Source organism: Hipposideros armiger, unplaced genomic scaffold (assembly GCF_001890085.2).
Source record: "Hipposideros armiger isolate ML-2016 unplaced genomic scaffold, ASM189008v1 scaffold_479, whole genome shotgun sequence".
Lineage (NCBI taxonomy): Eukaryota > Metazoa > Chordata > Mammalia > Chiroptera > Hipposideridae > Hipposideros > Hipposideros armiger.
This window is the reverse complement of record NW_017731829.1, coordinates 628,457-645,424: the sequence shown is the minus strand read 5'-3', so window position 1 is coordinate 645,424 and position 16,968 is coordinate 628,457. Positions and strand designations below refer to the sequence as shown.

The following is a 16,968-nucleotide window of genomic DNA, read 5'->3' as shown; positions in this document are numbered from 1 at the left end:
AGCGAGAGCGGCGCGAGCGGTCAGGAGCGGCCCGGCCCGGCCCGGCGCGGTGGCGGCAGCGGCAGTGGCGGCAGCAGCTACGCCAGAGCCCGTGGGCGCCGTTCGCGAGGCCGCCGCAGGGGCCCGGCCGCAAAGCGGGGAGGCCTGGAGGTTAGAGGCCGCCGCTGCCGCCATGCCGCTGCTCTTCCTCGAGCGCTTCCCTTGGCCCAGCCTCCGCACCTACACGGGCCTCAGCGGCCTGGCCCTGCTCTTCTCCATCGTCAGCGCCTACCGCGCCCTCAGCCCGCCCGAGGCCGAGGCCGAGGCCGGGCCTGGGCCGGGCGAGCGGGAGCCGATAACGGCCCCGGTGCAGCCCGATGCGACCGCGGTCGCCCAGCCGAGCGCCGCGGGACCCGGGGCCCGCGACGTGGCCCAGTACCTGCTCTCGGACAGCCTGTTCGTGTGGGTGAGCGAGGCTGCCCGGGCCGCGGTGGAGGAGCGGGGCGGGTGGCCGGGGCCGCCATGTCACCCATTATCTGTGGGGGGCGTGGCTGGGCGAGGGTCCCCTCCCCGCTGACCTCCGTGTGCGAGGCGGCGGTTGGGGGCAGGCGGGGCCCCACCCGCGAGCGCGTCCCCGATGGAGACCGTGAGGTGCTGGGGTAGCCGGTGGGTGGGAAGCCGATCTGGTGGGGTCGTGAGAGGAGGGGTGGCCGGAAGGGAGGGCGGAGGTTGAGGGCTGGAGGAAGGGACCTGAGAAAGCGGTCGGGGCGCGGTGGGAACCTGGGGGAGAAGGGAGATGGAGACGGAGGGGGAGAAAGCCAAGTGCTCGGGGGGCGGGGAGAGTAAAAGGTGGGAGCAGCGGCGGGTTTCGGGGGACCGCGGGGAAGGAAACTGGAAGGCCTCTAAGCGGAGCTTCGCGGGGAGACGGTCTCGGCGAGCCAGGTACCTGGCTCTTAGTAAATTGCGAAGGGAGCTGAGCTGGTCAAGCCCGGGAACGTTGTGAGCGGGTTCCAGTGACGAGGAGGGGCTGTGTTTGGATCTTCCTGTTCGGAGAGACGCCGTCTCCCACAACTTTTTTTTTCGTCTTTTTGCCATTTAGTATGTGATTGTCCTCTTTGGGTCAAGCGAACATACAAACCCTGCTTCCTTTTCTGTTGCTTTTACCTGATGATTCAGGGCGGTTTCCTTTGCTGTCTGAAGACAGCAAAACATTCGGAGTCAAGGGGGCGGCTCATCATTTTAAGTCGGGATTTCTTTTAGCGATCCATTTAAAAACAAGGTTTCCAGTGTGTCTGCCAGTGCAAGATAAGCACCATTTAAGAAGGCATAAATGCTGGTTTTGCTTGTTGGAACAGATAATTTCAGGCTGCACAGATCAACAGTTGCTTTGGCCAAAGAACTTCGCTTCCACCTTGGCCTTGAATGCCTCTTCTATAAACCCCACCGTGATCAGAAAAGTTGCTCTGGGATTTCAGTCTGTCACCTGGGCTTACTGTGGCGTCTTGGGTCTTGTCACCTCCCGCAAGTTCCCATTTGGGCTTGAGAGTAGGCTGTAAAATGACTGAGATTAATATTCCAAGTGTATAGAATGATAGGCAACTCATTTGTTATAATTAATCCCACTGTGCTTCATCAGGAGGCAGTGGGATTTGTGAACTCTGTGGGCTGTGGATTAAGTCTCCCGGTCCTTCCGATGGAGAGATTAGTAGAAGGCAGTGGAGGGGACAGTTCCATTCCTCCACTTCTGTGTAAAGCTGAACCGTCCAGCACCGAAAAGGGGAGAAGAGATGGAACTCCACTCCCATCTCTTATTTAATTTCAAATCTATTTTTGCATTTGAGTTAGCAGGTAAATGGCTTAAGGCGATGTGAAGGGTGCTTTTGCCAAATTGTAAGATATAATGTAGTTTTGATATTTTCTTTAGTGCAGAATATAAATAAGCCTTTGAGAAGGAACCACTATGGTATTTATATAACTACTAGTATTGTGTAGTGTTTGTTTTCCTCTAGTTTTTTGCTTTTTGTTTTGCTTTTTTACAAAACCTAGTTTCAAATTCCAAGGTTAATACCTCATCATAAAACAAACATAAAGCTGTTGATTTTTTTCTGTGAAAATTATTTTTAAGAAAATTTCCTTCTCTTCCCAGCTCTTTGAATAGAAGTCTTGCCTTATGCAAGTTTATCGTTTCTTCCTATCTGTTGGTGATTGGCTCCTTTCTCAGTTGATCTTCTATACTGTTTTTCTTCCATCTTTCCTCTGTGGCTTTACACTTGCATCTTGGCCTTCCTTGGTTTCTGGGACTCTCTAGTGTGCATTGTAAGTTTTCCTCATTACATAGTTTCTGCTTTAGCAGCCGAGTAGGAGTCACAGTCTCAAAGACTTCCTCCTGGCCTGACAGATAGCATTATTGAGTGAATAGATGGCAGGGCCTTTGTCAAAATGGATCTTTTTTGCGCCCTGCCCAAAAACATTTAGATTCCATTTTGTAAAATCCAAGCAAGACAAAACAAAAACTGATCCTCCTGCCAGTTTGCAAATCCTGCTGTCTATTGTTTGGCATATTGGAATCTCTAAAACTTACCTTCATAGAGCACAATGTAGATTAATATATGTCTGATGGCATCTCAGGAGGTTTTTTTTTTTTTTTTAGCTGAGCCATCCTGCCACCCCTTGGCAGCTCAGCGGCAGCTCAGCTCAGGCCGTGAATCAAACCAGAGACGCTGTTGCTCAGAGCTCAAGCTCTTGAGCGAGCTGTTAACCAACTGAGCCACTCGGCCGGCCCTCAGGAGTTTTTTGATTAATAAACTCAATTCAAAACCTTTCAAAGGTAATATTTGGGGCACTCTGGAGGGCATAGCTGTGAACACTTTCCCCTTACCCTGAAAAGCAATCCATACACAAGTATGGCAAAATTTGATAAGTAATAACAGACATATAAAGAAAATGTGGAGTTTGGAGGAAAGAGAAACTGACTTGGGGAAGGACACGTGGAAGGTGGTATTTGAACCCCGACTTGGAAGATGGGCAGGATCTCAGCAAGCGGCTTAGGGCTTTCCAGGTACAGAAAACAGCCTGTGCCGCTCAGACTGGTGTGTGGACAGAGCTTAAACTGGGCTGTTAAAGTAAGACTGTTGGCTGCTCTGATTTCACAGTGAGGTTGGGAAGGTGAAGGGGAGACCCAGGAGGTGGGGGGGGGGCAGTGACCCTGCAGTGTGGGAGCAAGGGAGAGGCCGGCAGCCCCTCTGAGGTGTACTTGTCAAAATGTGGCCCTCTGGCAACCTGGTTCCTTGTCACGGGGGTACTTGTAAAACGTAGGTTCTCGGGCTCTGCCTGAGGATCAGTTTCAGGGTGAACGATGGAGCCTTGGATCTTCATTTTGATTAATGTCCTTAGCGATTTTAGGCACTCTACTGGTTGAGAAACATGAGGAAGAGGATGGGGTGTGGGGCTGACGTCAGATTATGTAAAGCTTTCCTGCTGTGCTAAGGAGTGTGGACGTTGTTTTGTGGCCTTAGGTTTAAGTAGAAGTGGAGGGGAGAAGGGGCTGTCATGATGGGATGATTTGTTCTGGGGGTGCCCTTCTAGAGTGGGGCAGATGGATTTATGCAGAATGGGAAGAGGCCAGGAGATGTGGAACCTAAGACCTCCCCCCTCCAAGGTCTCTCCAGGTGGCCCTCTGCATGGACGTGGAGAACAGGTTTGAGGGGAGGCGGCAGGGGTTTACCCTAACAAATACCCGGCTTTGACATGAACACTTTTTGCCTCATGTCTTTCTAGAAGTTTCTTTCTAAAGTTTCATTGCAGCTTGGTTTTATTTTGTTAACTCATTTCTAGGCGTATTTTACCTTTTTTAGATGTCACTTCCATTAAAGTACCTCTTGATCCAGTGCACCATTGTTTTGAATTGTTCAGGTGTTTTTGGCTTTTCCATTTCTTTATTATTATCATTTTCATTACTTTCTCCTTTCTGTTTTTTTTTCCTTTTTTTACGAACTTGCTTCTAAAATTGTGAGAGGACATGGTAAAATGGGGAAATAGAACCATGAAACAGGTGTTATGGTTCTGACTTAATTTGTATGCAAATCAAATAATTTAAATAGAAGTTTCAAGGGGAAAAAAATCACCAGAAATGAAAATGGATAAAAGTGAACTGGCCATTTAGAGCAGGGGTTGGGGCACTGTGGTGGCCTATTTGGCCCAGCCTGTTTTGGCCCAGCCTATCAACTAATAATGGTTTTTACATTTTAAAGGTATTTCTTTTTTAAAGGAAGCATATGTGACAGCGTGTGGCCCCAAATATTTACTAACTGATAGTCCATTGGAGGAAAAGTGGCTGACTCCTGCTTTAAGGACCCTATCTTCACATAATTATTCTACTTCAGAACAGGAAGTATTGATAGTTTACTAGGTTTCAGACTTTATGAGTAGACTGTTCCAAAGAAACTAAGAGAAAAATGTTAGCTCCATAAATGTTGGGTCAGCTGAAGAGAAAGACTAAACTCATAAATAATAGGATATAGACCTAGATAAACAACTTAATAGAGGAAAAATCTTCAGGGTGAGGGGGAAGGAGCCGGCTATTTGATTGCCAGATGTATGCTGAGTGCTTTGTCTACATAATCTCCTTTCCCTTGTATTGTGAAAAGACAAACACAAAAATAATGGGGGGAGGGGATATGCCTGTTTGCATTTCATTGGCATTGTATCAGTGGGGGTGGGGGGTGGGTAGCCTGCAGGGAGGTGACATACTCCAGTTGTCCTTAAACGGAGGAGACAGAAAGGGGTGTGTGTTGGGTGGGAGGGAAGTTCCCACTGGTTTTAAATGGGAGACGAAGAAATACCCATATTGATCACGTCCTTGAAGCAGTGCCTGGTAGTTTAACCACATTTCATCACAAGCTCACAAATAATGCCCCATTGGTGGTCAGCATTTTACAGGGTCAGAAATACCTCCAGGGTTACCCAGTGATAAATGTGACCAAGCCATTTGCTGTCACCCTCTTCTCTTCCCTGAAGACCAAACTGTCTTATAATTTAGTTTCTGTTTTCTCAAGTAGAACAGTAGAACCATTTTGGGAGAGAGATTTTCTTACGGGGCCTTAGAGGAAAGGCCTTTAAGCCTAAGGAGGGGTTCCTTGAGTCACAGTCTGACCTGTTCTGTTACAGGCTGCTCAGGGAATGCTCAGGGACAAGCAAAACTAGTTTCTGTTTTGTGTAGACTAATAAAAAATAAAGGCATTTGGGGAAGTTTTAAAAAGTATAAAGTTCTTATAGTGTTATAGATGCAAGAAACTTTTCTGAAATACTACGTGTTGTAACATTAACTTGTGACTTCGGCCACCCATTTTTTGGTTTGTTACACATCAGTCTCCGATCATCCAACATATTATGAGAAAAATAATGTGGAATTTCAGAACTGGTCTGATTAGTTTAATAGATTCTAAACTTAAAAAAAAGAAAGAAAGAAAGAATGCATGCTTATGGTACAAAAGTAAAAAAATAGCCACGTGACGTACAGTGGAAAGTCAATCTCCCTCTCTCCCTGCTACCTACTTCCCTCCCCAAGAAATGGCTGTAACCGGTTTCTTGTAATTAGTGCTGGCGCTAAATAGAAGACTAAGAAAACCCAGACTTGATCAAGTCCTGACTCAGTTCACATCTATCTATTATACAACGTGTATGTACACATATTCTTTCTTTTTTACACAGAAGGTCGCATAGTACTCACAGTCCCACACTTTGCTTTTTTTTTTTTTTAGTGAACAAGCTATCTTGAAGATTCCACATAACAGTAGTAAATACAGAGCTGCTGAGCTAGTTCTGCCTGTTGTACAGTTTATTGATATAGCTTTCCCGATGGACACGTTTTCTGTTCTGCTGCTGTTATAAACAGTGCTCCAGTGAGCCCCTTATACTTACATTTAAGTTTGGATTCTGCCTATAAGGAAAAATCAGTTAGCTGTGGAGAGCAGATAAAATAAGGTTAGTACTTTTACTGTGGTTACATGGATAACCACATGGATAAGTGGTTACACAGGCTTGCTGGAGGTGAGCCTCATGACAATTGCTGGAGGTGAGGTTTTCCAGGTTCTGTGGATTGAAGTGTTGTTTCTGGAAGTGTCACTGGTGACTTAGTGGGGTCTGATCCTTGGGATTTGCTTGTAAATGAGGAATGAATAGTACAATTATACTTCTTTCCATATTTGCAATTTCTCAAGCTTTTGTCAGTTTTAAAGTTGAGAATTGATCACATCCTTATTGGAATGACACACTTTTTTTTTTTTTAGCTGAGCCATCCTGCCACCTGTTGGCAGCTCAGCGGTTGCTCAGCTCGGGCCAGGTCTCGAACTGCTGTTGCTCAGAGCTCAAACTCTTGAGCGAGCTCTTAACCAACTGAGCCACTCGGCCGGTCCCTAACACACTATTTTTAAAATTAAGATATTTTTCAATAACTAGGCATAGAATAAATGGTTATTAATAATTGTTAAAGTGTTTTTAAAAAACACTTTGCTCGTAATCTTAAATTTATTTACGTAATCTTAAATTAATTTTCAGTTGCTTCCAACTTTGTGTGGTTTTAGCTTTCCAATAAAGTTCACAAATGGCTATTTCTTACTTTTTACATAACTTCTCTTTCTAATATCAGTGTACTTTCTCAAGCCTTTTTTCCCTTCTTTCCCTTGCTGATTTTTAACTCTTCTATTTAAATTAAAATAGGAAATGGTTATATATGGGCAGTCGATTCTGAGGAACTTTCACTTTTTGTTTTGTTTTTATTTTGGTAAATCAAAGATACAAAATTTTTACACCTAACTTTTGAATTTGGAAAATCTTCTTTAAAAAAGTTTAACTGAGAAACAGGAAGTAATACTTTATTTTTTGTTTTGTAATCCAAGATGTTCAGGCATAACGTTTCGGATAGAGCAATGATTACGCAGCCCTAAATTTGATTTCTTTCCTCCTCTGCGCTCACAGCAGCAGCCTGCTTGGTCTGTTAGATAGTCACCAAGCTCTGTGTCTTGTGGATTCTAAAAGCCGTTTGAGCGCAGGGCCCAGATCTCCTTCATTTCTCTTAACCTCCTGCATGCCTTGAACAAGCAGGTGCCAAATGTGTTGAATTTATTTCTTCATTTCATATGCCTACGTGCAAAAACAGGAAGAATTCGTTTTTAAAAGTATGTTGTAATTAAGCTGAGGGATGTTTGGCTGATTTTAAAAACCCTCTTCAGCTAGGGGATATGTCGTGAGGGGTTGTGGTTGTGGTTTTTATCTTAGAACACTTAATTAACATGACTGAGGTTCCCACTGACTGGTTGAGAGCACAGTGGAGCTGAGCCATTTTCACATCTATTTTATCTCTAAAAATTAGGATTCTAAGTCACTGGAATGTTTTGAATGGGGCTGTTCCACAGGGAGTCATAAGTTAGGGATACTAGATGTTTTGGATAACGAATTTGGGATTTCCCCCCCCTGGTCATTGGAAGGATTTAATTACCAGAATAGTTTTGTTTTGTTTTGTTTTGTTTTCAGCAGAAATATTTTTGTTTCAGTTCTTTAAAAATATGTCACACACTTTCTTGCCCCATTGGACAGGCAGAATAGAGCTAAACATAATTTAATCTTTTTCTAATGAATCAGGGTTCTTCTGTCAAAGGGTGAATGGTATGAGATACTAAGGGGAACCTGAAGCGATTTGGGAAACTTGCTTCCTTATAGACCTCTCTTCCTGCTCTTCCTCCTCCCCTCCCCTCCCCCTCCCTCTCTCCCTTCCTTCCTCTTCTTTCTTCCCCTCCCCCCTCCTTCTCCTCCCTCTCCCCCTCCCTCTCCCTTCTCTCTTTCCCTCCTTCCCTCAATAATTTGCTTCTTTCAAAAGTAGAGGGAAGGGGCTGCCCGGCCGAGTGGCTCAGCTGGTTGGGAGCTTGAGCTCTGAGCAGCACGGCTGCGGTTCGGATCCCACATTGAGGGCTGGCCCTCTACAGCTAAGATGATGAACAACAGCTGGACCTGGAGCTGGGCTGCTGTGAGTCGCCGGCGTCGGCATAGGCAGTGGGCTGCCGTGAGCTACATGAGTGGCTGGCAGCCAGCGTGAGCGGCCGGCAGCTGTGAGTGGCTGTCCAGTGACCGGCATCCAATCTGCCTCATCCGGGAAGAGCACAACGATCGTACCAACATGGGCCAGTGAAGCGAAGTCCTCCACAACTAGACTGAAGAACAAAAACAGCAATTTGTCTACCTGTCTGTTCCCCTTCCCTGATTCCCCAATGCTATTCCCCTCCCCCCAATTCCCCAATAAAATCTTAAAAAAATAATAATAATAAAAGTAGAGGGAGACTGACCTGGGAAGGGGAATATGGCCATCTTCCTGTAAACTTAGTGAATCAAAGACTGAAGCATTCAGCCTTTGCATTGAGTTGGCGTTCACTGGCATTTGCTTTCAGTAAAAGTCATCTTTACTGTCTTTATCAAAGTCCTTTTAGTCATGCAATGTTTTAAAAAGCATTTGAGCATCAGTAATGTGCTGCACTAGCCTCGTGGTCAGGGCAGCCCACTTTTCATTTGGTAAGCATTAGATTTGCGTAGGTATAAGGATATCCATCTCTTAATTAGTAAAAAAAACAAAAGCAATGTCCCACCTCCTGCTGAAGAAGGCCTTGGTTTTGCATCGGCACCTCATGGTTGCCCTCAGTTCTCGGCTCCTCCTGCCAGTGTTGTTCCGTCTTTCTGGTTTGTCCATTCCAATCCCCTCTGAGGCCCCAGGACTTTTCCATTAAAGGCCAACACCACGCACACAGTACCTTTTGGTTGGCAGATTGTCCCACTGCAATACATTTAAAAATAGACATACACATCTTGGTGTTCAATTCTTCATGTTCTTGTGACTTTTTGTAACCACCTCCTAATTGACAGGGCAGGGCAGGATATTTGAGTGCCGGATTTTACTGTTCACGGTAACTTCATTTTCTAGAAAAGTTTTCTCAAGGCTATCAAAATCTTACCATAGGAAATCATGTACTTAGGAGATACCTACAGTTGATAAGGTACATGCAGTTTTATACACAGTACTACGTTTACACACAGTTCGGTTAAGACCTGCTGGCGAGCACATCCTGGGACAGAGCTCTGTGAATTAACGGGGCCTCTTCTCCCTCCTTATCCTGCCCACGCCACCCACCTTATAAAAGCGTGCCCCTTCAAATATTACTTATCTTATACTGGTGGAGAACTGGAAAGGCTCAGTCATTATAAATGATGGCCGAATTCCTAACATAAAATTTTTAGAGCTGCTTTTGTTTTTCAACAGGAGGAAATAAACTTAACTTCCTTTGGTTTGTGTACAGGTTCTGGTAAATACCGCTTGCTGTGTTTTGATGTTGGTGGCGAAGCTGATCCAATGTATTGTGTTTGGCCCTCTTCGGGTGAGTGAGAGACAGGTAAGTCCAGACAGCAAGGATGGATTCTCGCAACCAGAATTTGTTTTTTTAATCTTTGTAGTTGGTATAATTTCAGACTTTCAAAAAAGTTGCACGAATACTACAGACTTTATCCAGAGTCACAGTTAACATTATACTTCATTTGCTTTAACATTTCCTTTTGTTTATATATAGTTATTTTTTCTGATCTGTTTGAGAATAAGTTGTGGACATCATACCTTTACCTCCATATTCTTCAGTTTGTATTTCCTAAAAGCAAGGAAATTTTCTTGCATAACCATAGCACAATGACCAGGAAACGCAGCACTGATAAAATACTTTTATGTCATCCACTGTCCATATTCAACATAGCCAGGTTGTCCCAATATTGTTCTTTGTAGCTGTTTTCCCCATGACTTTTATGAATGTAGTTTTTTTGTTTGTTTTTTAAAAAATTTTTATTGGGGAATTGGGGGCTAGGAACAGCGTTGAGGAATTGGGGGAAGGGGAACAGACAAGTTGTTGTCGTTTTGTTCTTCAGTCTAGTTGTGGAGGACCTTGCTTCACTGGCCCAAGTTGGCACCATCATTGCGCTCTTCCCTGGCGAGGCAGATCAGTCCCCGGCTTCTGGATGGCCGCTCACTGCGGCTGCTGGCTGCTCATGCTGGCTGCTGGCTACACACAGTAGCCCATGGCAACCCACTGCAGCAGGGGCTGCAGCCTACACCGTCCCCAGCGACTCACGGCAGCCCAGCTCCAGGTTGAGTGGTTGTTCAGCATCTTAGCTGTAGAGGGCAGTGTTACCGGCCCTCATATGTGGGATCCGAACCGGGGCCCTCTGGCATCCCAAGCCAGTTCTTAACCATTGCGCCACTCGGCTGGCCCTGAATGTAGTTTTTAAAGAAGTGTAGATTCAGTTTAGATTGAATAATAAATATCACTGGAATATGGATTTTTTTCCAAAGGAATTTATTGAGAGATTTTCATTTTTTCCTTTGGAAAGTAAATTAGGATTTATTCTACAAACGGAAAGTTAGGTGACTTGTTCTTGCTTCAGATGAGATAGCCTGAACATTATTCTCAGAATGTATATGTGAGCAGGATGTGCTTTCAATAAAGAATTACGCCACAAGAATACTGTACAGATTGGGAGTTCCCCAAGGATTTTAGTAGATAGAGAGTAGAGTGGTGTGTTTTAAAGTAAGAATTTAGAAACTGATTTTTAAAACAGCAACATAGTTTATTGTATCCCAGTGAGAAGACACAGGAACCTACTAGTTAAAGGTACAGTGGCTTCACTTCTTACTTACCCTTTTCAACCCAGATCTCCTGTTATCAGATCAGCTGAGGTCCTAGTTTAGAGCTGAAATGCGGTTACTGTGTCCTTGAGCTCTTGGATGCTGTTATCAGCAGGACTGTTTGTTTTCCCAGAGATTATTCATTAGTGAATATCATCATTTTCTCCAAAATATTAAATCCAGAGGTCTCCTAGAGGAGATCACTAGAATGTAGATTTTTTTGATGGGCTATAAAAGCTCCTTTTGATGCTTTTTTCTTCTTCAAGAAAAACTTCTGACTTGTGGGCCAGAAATTGGTGAGGCCAGGCAAGCCATCTAAGTGCTGGTGGATTGAGCTGGCACGATTGGGCCGTAGATACTGCTTTCTTTTTCTAAAATGTTAAATATCAGTTCGAAATTTACAGAAAACAACCTTGGAGTATTACAGAGGTTTTTGCAATACCTAGAGATCATCGTAATGGACACATTTGTTACTCAGTTCTGCTTTCAGGTTTCTCAGTAGAGAGCACATTTTTCATGCTATTCTGTGATGACTCATTTTTTTTTACTAATGTCATCCATTTATTTAGCACGTTTTTGAGTTAGGATTTAACAGAATTGACATGGATTTGCTCTGAGTGCTTAAAGTTCAAGAATAATGTTAGAGGCAAAGACATTGACTACCTAAAATGGAACAAATATTGAACTGTGAAGTGGAGATTTAGAACAAGGGATTTTTAGACACTTACTGCGCACTGTGGCAGTTGTCTAAGCATTACACTTATATCTCCGTATTTGGCTCCCCAGCAATCGTATGAGATCTAAGCCATTGTTAAAAGACCCATTTGGGAAGCCAGAGCACGGGGATGTTAAGTGACTTGCTCAAAGTCACACAGCACATAGATGTTGCAGCAAAGATTCAAAACCAGGGCACCCAGTGTCCTAAGTTTACCTTGTGCTTTACCTGCCCCAGATCTGGAAAAGAGACATTCACCAAGGATTCCTTGTTCGTTTTGTTCTCTGTACAAAGGTTGTACAGTAAGAATACAGTGTGTAACAGTTCTCAGAATAATTCTTTAAGTTGTCATGTATCAATTTGTTGCACATTTAGATTTAATTATTTCAGTTTTTATTTAATTTTGCTTTTTTTCTGTCTTGATTTTTTATTTGTGAAACATTTACAAGGTTCAAAACTATATACAAAAGTATACTTAGAAGCCATGTTTTCATCCTTACTATCCTCCACTCAGTTCCACCACTCCTGTAGATGGCTCGATATTGTGTGTGTGTGTGTGTGTGTGTGTGTGTGTGTGTGTACTTTTTTTTTTTCTTTAAGATTTTATTGGTAAACTAGGGGAGGGGAACAGTGTTGGGGAATTGGGGAAGGGGACCATCCAAGTTGTTGTTCTTCAGTTTTTGTTGTGGAGTGCGCCAGTCGCCATCTGGCTTCCCGTCAGCATCTCGTGGCCTCTAAGCTCAAGATGCTGTGTTACAATCTTTAGTTGTGGGTGGGCGTAGCCACCATCCCATGCGGGAGGCGAACCAGCAGCCTTGTTAAGAGCACATGCTCACCCACTGAACCATCCTGGCGGCAGCTCAGCTCAAGGTGCCAAGTTCACTCTTAGTTGTGTGTGGGCATAGCCCACCATCAAACAGGCAATCTTGTTGTTACACCAGCTGAGCCATCCTGCCACCTGTTGGCAGCTCAGCAACAGCTCAGCTTGGTCGCAGTGTCACTGGCCCACGTGGGAATCAAACCGGCGGCCCTGTTGCTCAGAGCTCGCACTCCTAAGCCAACTCTTAACCAACTGAGCCACTCGGCCAGCCCTGATAGTATATTTTAATGTCTGTTGGCTCGATGCCCCTCGTTGCCCCTTTTTCCCCCAGAACAGTAAAGAGTTTTAAAACTGGAAGTCCTCAGTGTAGGAAGAGGACAGTGAAGCAGATACACGTATACACTGCTCAGGGGGTGTACATTGGTACTCCCTCTTCAGAAGTCAGGCGGATGGTGCTTATTAGAAACCATAAAAACATTTGTAACCTCTGGTTTGATAATGCTGAAGAAATAGAAACTGGTAAAAAGGTATTCATTGTAACATTTTCTGAATGGTGAAAAATTAAAAACAGTTTCAGTCCATCTGTAACCACTAAAATGGTATATTCAGAGAATATTTATTGACATTGGTAAGGTTCCGACAACATGATAAGTGAAATAAAGCAGTGTACAAAAGTAATGTTTTGACAAGAAAAATGCATAAAAATGTTAAGGCCTCATTTTTGTTTTACATTTCCTTGTACTTTTTCTTGTTATTGATTATGGGCTGGCAAATGAACATATGTTATTTTTTAATCTGAAGGATGTAAAAAAAAGTCTAATCTTTTTTATTGTTCTAAGAATCCAGCGAGCAAACATATTAATAATGATATTTGCAGCCCTCACCATTTTTTATTTTGTGTTTGAGTATATGTATCATTTAATATTCCAGGTGCTTGCCTGATACCACTCCCCTTTTAGTGGCTAAAATTCCGTAACTGACTGCGGATTACAACCCAAAGTCTATAAATTACTTTCTGTTCCTCAGAGAGCTTACTTTTGTCTTTGTCTTCTATTTTTCTGTGGACAAGTGTTAGAAAGCTGAGCACAGAATCTTTTCTCTATAGAAGTCAGCTTATGTTATGTTGCCTTCTCTTAAGTGGGTTAGGTGTGATGGTACTCACCTTTATAAACATTTTTTTTTTTTTTTAGCACCTGAAAGACAAGTTTTGGAATTTTATTTTCTACAAGTTCATTTTCATTTTTGGTGTGCTGAATGTCCAGACTGTGGAAGAGGTGGTCATGTGGTGCCTCTGGTTTGCCGGACTTGTATTTCTCCATCTGATGGTTCAGCTCTGCAAGGACCGGTTTGAATATGTGAGTTTTTAGCCAAGCTCTTTGCGCGCTTTGTCACGTTTGCCAGGGTTGAATTATGTGACGTGAATGAGCCGTGATAGGCATGTTCGGGGTCGCTCTCCAGGGGAAGCCTGGATCAGGTACCTACTGCCTGTCTCTGCAGCCGCCAAGGGATGCAGGGTCATTGTCTCCTAGGCAGGTTTTCTGCCTCCCCAATAGTGTATTACCTAGTTACAGCCCATATGGGGGCAGCTCACCTACACAACCTGTTTGAATCGCAGCTCAGGAAAGCCTCAATATATAAACTGAATAAAAGCTGGTCCCTTCCAGATATTGTCTGTTCTAGTCTCCTTCCACGCCCCCCCCCACCCCCCACACACTCTGGTTCTTGGAGCTCTTCTTTCTGACTAGTTTATACAGTTTCCACCCCTGGGCAGGAACCACGTTAGCTTTCTTGGTTTCCTTGGCCCAGGAGAAGTGAATCCTTTTCTGTCTGGGCACAAGATCTGCCTCTTGGCTTCCGATCCGAGCTGTGCAGGTGAACCCTCACGCATGAGTGCTCCTGAGCTGGCTTCAGGGATCCCGCCCGGATAAACCTACAGTCCTGCCCTTTAGTTAAACACACGCCAGGGCCTCGTTTGCCTGGTTCTTTGCCTAGTCATCATGACCAGTGGCCATTGCACCCCTATGTGAGTTAATCGCAGCCTCACAGTCTTCATAGCTCTTTCACAGTTCCACCCCGCTTCAGGGTCAGGACCAGGAGCGTCTAGCCTCCCTAACTCGTTTGCTCCCTACACCTTACTGCTCAGAAGCTCCAGCTCCAGGCCTCCTTTTCCAAGCTGCTGCCTCTCATTGCGCGCTGTTAACATAGCATTATGGTAGGGATTATGTTTCAGGAGGAATGTCCTCCAGGTGAATTCTGGGGGAGGAGGGCTGGAGCAAGGTCAGTGGTGGTGTCCTGAGTCCTGTTGAACATTGGAAGAGAGAATTATGTACCTTTGGAAAATTGCTTCTAGAGGCTTCTAATCCCACTGGTAGGAGGATCCTTGAAAATTGGAGATGAAAATATAATGTATATTGTTATAATCGGTAAATTAAATGATAAAGATCTTTATCAGCTCATATTCATATTTTGGTTGGTTGGAGAATTTTGGCCGTCTGGTAATGGGATGCTTTTCTGTACTTTGCATCTAGGCGCCCACACTAAGCACAGGTTCCCAAGCAAAGCCACCAAGATTAACCTTGAGTTTCTCAGTGAAGTTTAACACGGCCATGCAGGAGAATGAGCTTCCTTCTCCCGCTTTGTATGTTTCAGCTCTCTTTTTCTCCCACCACACCAATGAGTAGCCATGGTCGAGTGCTGTCTCTGTTGATCGCTATGCTGCTTTCCTGTTGTGGATTGGCAGTTGTCTGTTGTGTCACAGGCTACACCCATGGGATGCACACGTTGGCTTTCATGGCTGCGGAGGTAAGAGGCAGACACAGGCTTCTGCTCTGATTACATTCCCGAATATCTCAAGGAAGCTAGAGGATTATTGACATTTCCACCCATGAAGTGACTGATGGATATTTGGTCTTTCATTTTAACCAGCCTTTTTTGAGTCTTTGCAGCTTTCAAATACACCATATAGCGCTATCAACTATAATCATCACGCTGTACATGACATCCCCAGAACTTACGTACCTTATAACTGAAAATGGTACCTTTGGTCCACCTTCGTCCAATTCCCCCATCCTCCATACTCTTCAGATAACCTGCTTTTTAATTTAATTGAAAAATGTTTGTCTTTTATCATTTTGTAAAAATCAGTTTGGCCTGAAGAATCCTAAATTTTATTCCAAAAATGATCTCTCTTTTTTTTTTTTTAACAGTCTCTTCTTGTGACAGTGAGGACTGCTCATGTGATTTTACGGTGAGTAGAAATGACTGATGTCTACTCATACAGTTGATTTTAAGATACGATGTATAAAATGTGTTAAAATATGACTCATATCATGTGTAAAGCAAATTCAATTGTGACGACAAGTTCGTAAAATGCATTTTCTCTATCACTGAAGATACGTAATCCACCTTTGGGACCTCAACCACGAAGGGACCTGGGAAGGAAAGGGAACATATGTCTACTACACAGACTTTGTCATGGAGCTCACCCTCTTATCCCTGGACCTCATGCATCATATTCACATGTTGGTAAGTTTCCTCAGAAGGAGCCACGTTTTTCAGAATCAGGAACCCTGGCTAGTACATTAACAAATAAAACACTTGTGGATGAACCACTTAAAGACAATAAAAAACGAGTGCAGCTCTGCCCTCTCTGTTGGGCATACAGCTGTGTCCTGGAACCACTTTGGTGGTGTCCAGCTCAGGGGGAGCTTGCTGAATCTCCTGGGCAACTTAGTTAATTCAGCAGGCCCAGACAATTCTTTTAGCATGAAATTAAGGGGATTCCTCTCCCCTTAGTTTCTATGGCTTCTAATATTTAGCAGTTACTTTGTAGCTGGTAATGGGAATTCTTGCAGTGTTAGCCATTTCATGGATTCATAAATTTTCTATCTTTGTAATTAAAAACAAGTCTTTATATTTAATTCTTCCCATGTCATTGTCTACATTTTAGTTTGGTGTGCAAGAAGTTTTAATGTTGAACACCTTATTGGTTAGTACTTCAGTGATCTAATAACAATGGTGAGGATCAACGTATTTGGTGGGCAGTTTATTTAAATATAAGCCTATCAAAGTAGCATTTAAAAATTATTTAATTTTAGACACAGTACATTTCTAAGCTTACTTTTTGAAATAACTTTGAAAACATGTTTTTAAAAAAAAAAGTATAGCTTTTGTTAACATCCCCCCGACACACACACACACAAATGCCTAGAGATCACATTAACATTTTGTTGACTTTATTGCTGCTTTATATTTTCAAACACATTCATAAATTGAGATCATATTTTGGACATACAGTTTAGGTTTTTTAGCTTATATATTATGAACATTTTCCTATGCTAGTAATAGTTCTTCTACACCATTTTAATGTCTTCAAGATAAAATCCATTATACGGAGGTGCGGTGATTTAATTAACCCCCATAATGAGGTATTTAGATTGTATTCAGTTGTTTGCAAGATCACATCTTTGCATAATTTTTTATCACATAATAGTTTTCATAAGTGAATTTTAGCCTGTTTTTTTCACTGAAGTATTCTTTCCCATGTAATTAATCTTTAAAATGTTATATATAAAATAAACATTAGTACTGGCCAAGTGGCTCATTGGTTAGGAGTTGGCTTGGGATGCCATCTCTGAGCAGTAGGGCTCCGGTTCGGATCCCACATGAGGGCCAGTGACACTGCGCCCTCTACAGCTAAGATGGTGAACAACAGCTCGACCTGGAGCTGGGCTGCCATGAGTCGCT

The 16,968-nt window shown here is 43.5% G+C and overlaps 1 protein-coding gene across 1 annotated transcript in view; it reads left to right on the top strand.

Annotated features, from left to right (window-relative positions):
• AMFR (autocrine motility factor receptor) overlaps positions 1 to 16,968 on the top strand; it is a 36,487-nt gene continuing 19,519 nt past the window's right edge. The window contains exons 1-6 of the mRNA XM_019666819.1: positions 1 to 445; positions 9,318 to 9,410; positions 13,413 to 13,577; positions 14,872 to 15,024; positions 15,429 to 15,469; positions 15,615 to 15,747. Coding sequence (XP_019522364.1) covers positions 173 to 445; positions 9,318 to 9,410; positions 13,413 to 13,577; positions 14,872 to 15,024; positions 15,429 to 15,469; positions 15,615 to 15,747 — 858 coding nt within the window. The 5' untranslated portion in view covers positions 1 to 172. The remainder of the gene's footprint in view (positions 446 to 9,317; positions 9,411 to 13,412; positions 13,578 to 14,871; positions 15,025 to 15,428; positions 15,470 to 15,614; positions 15,748 to 16,968) is intronic.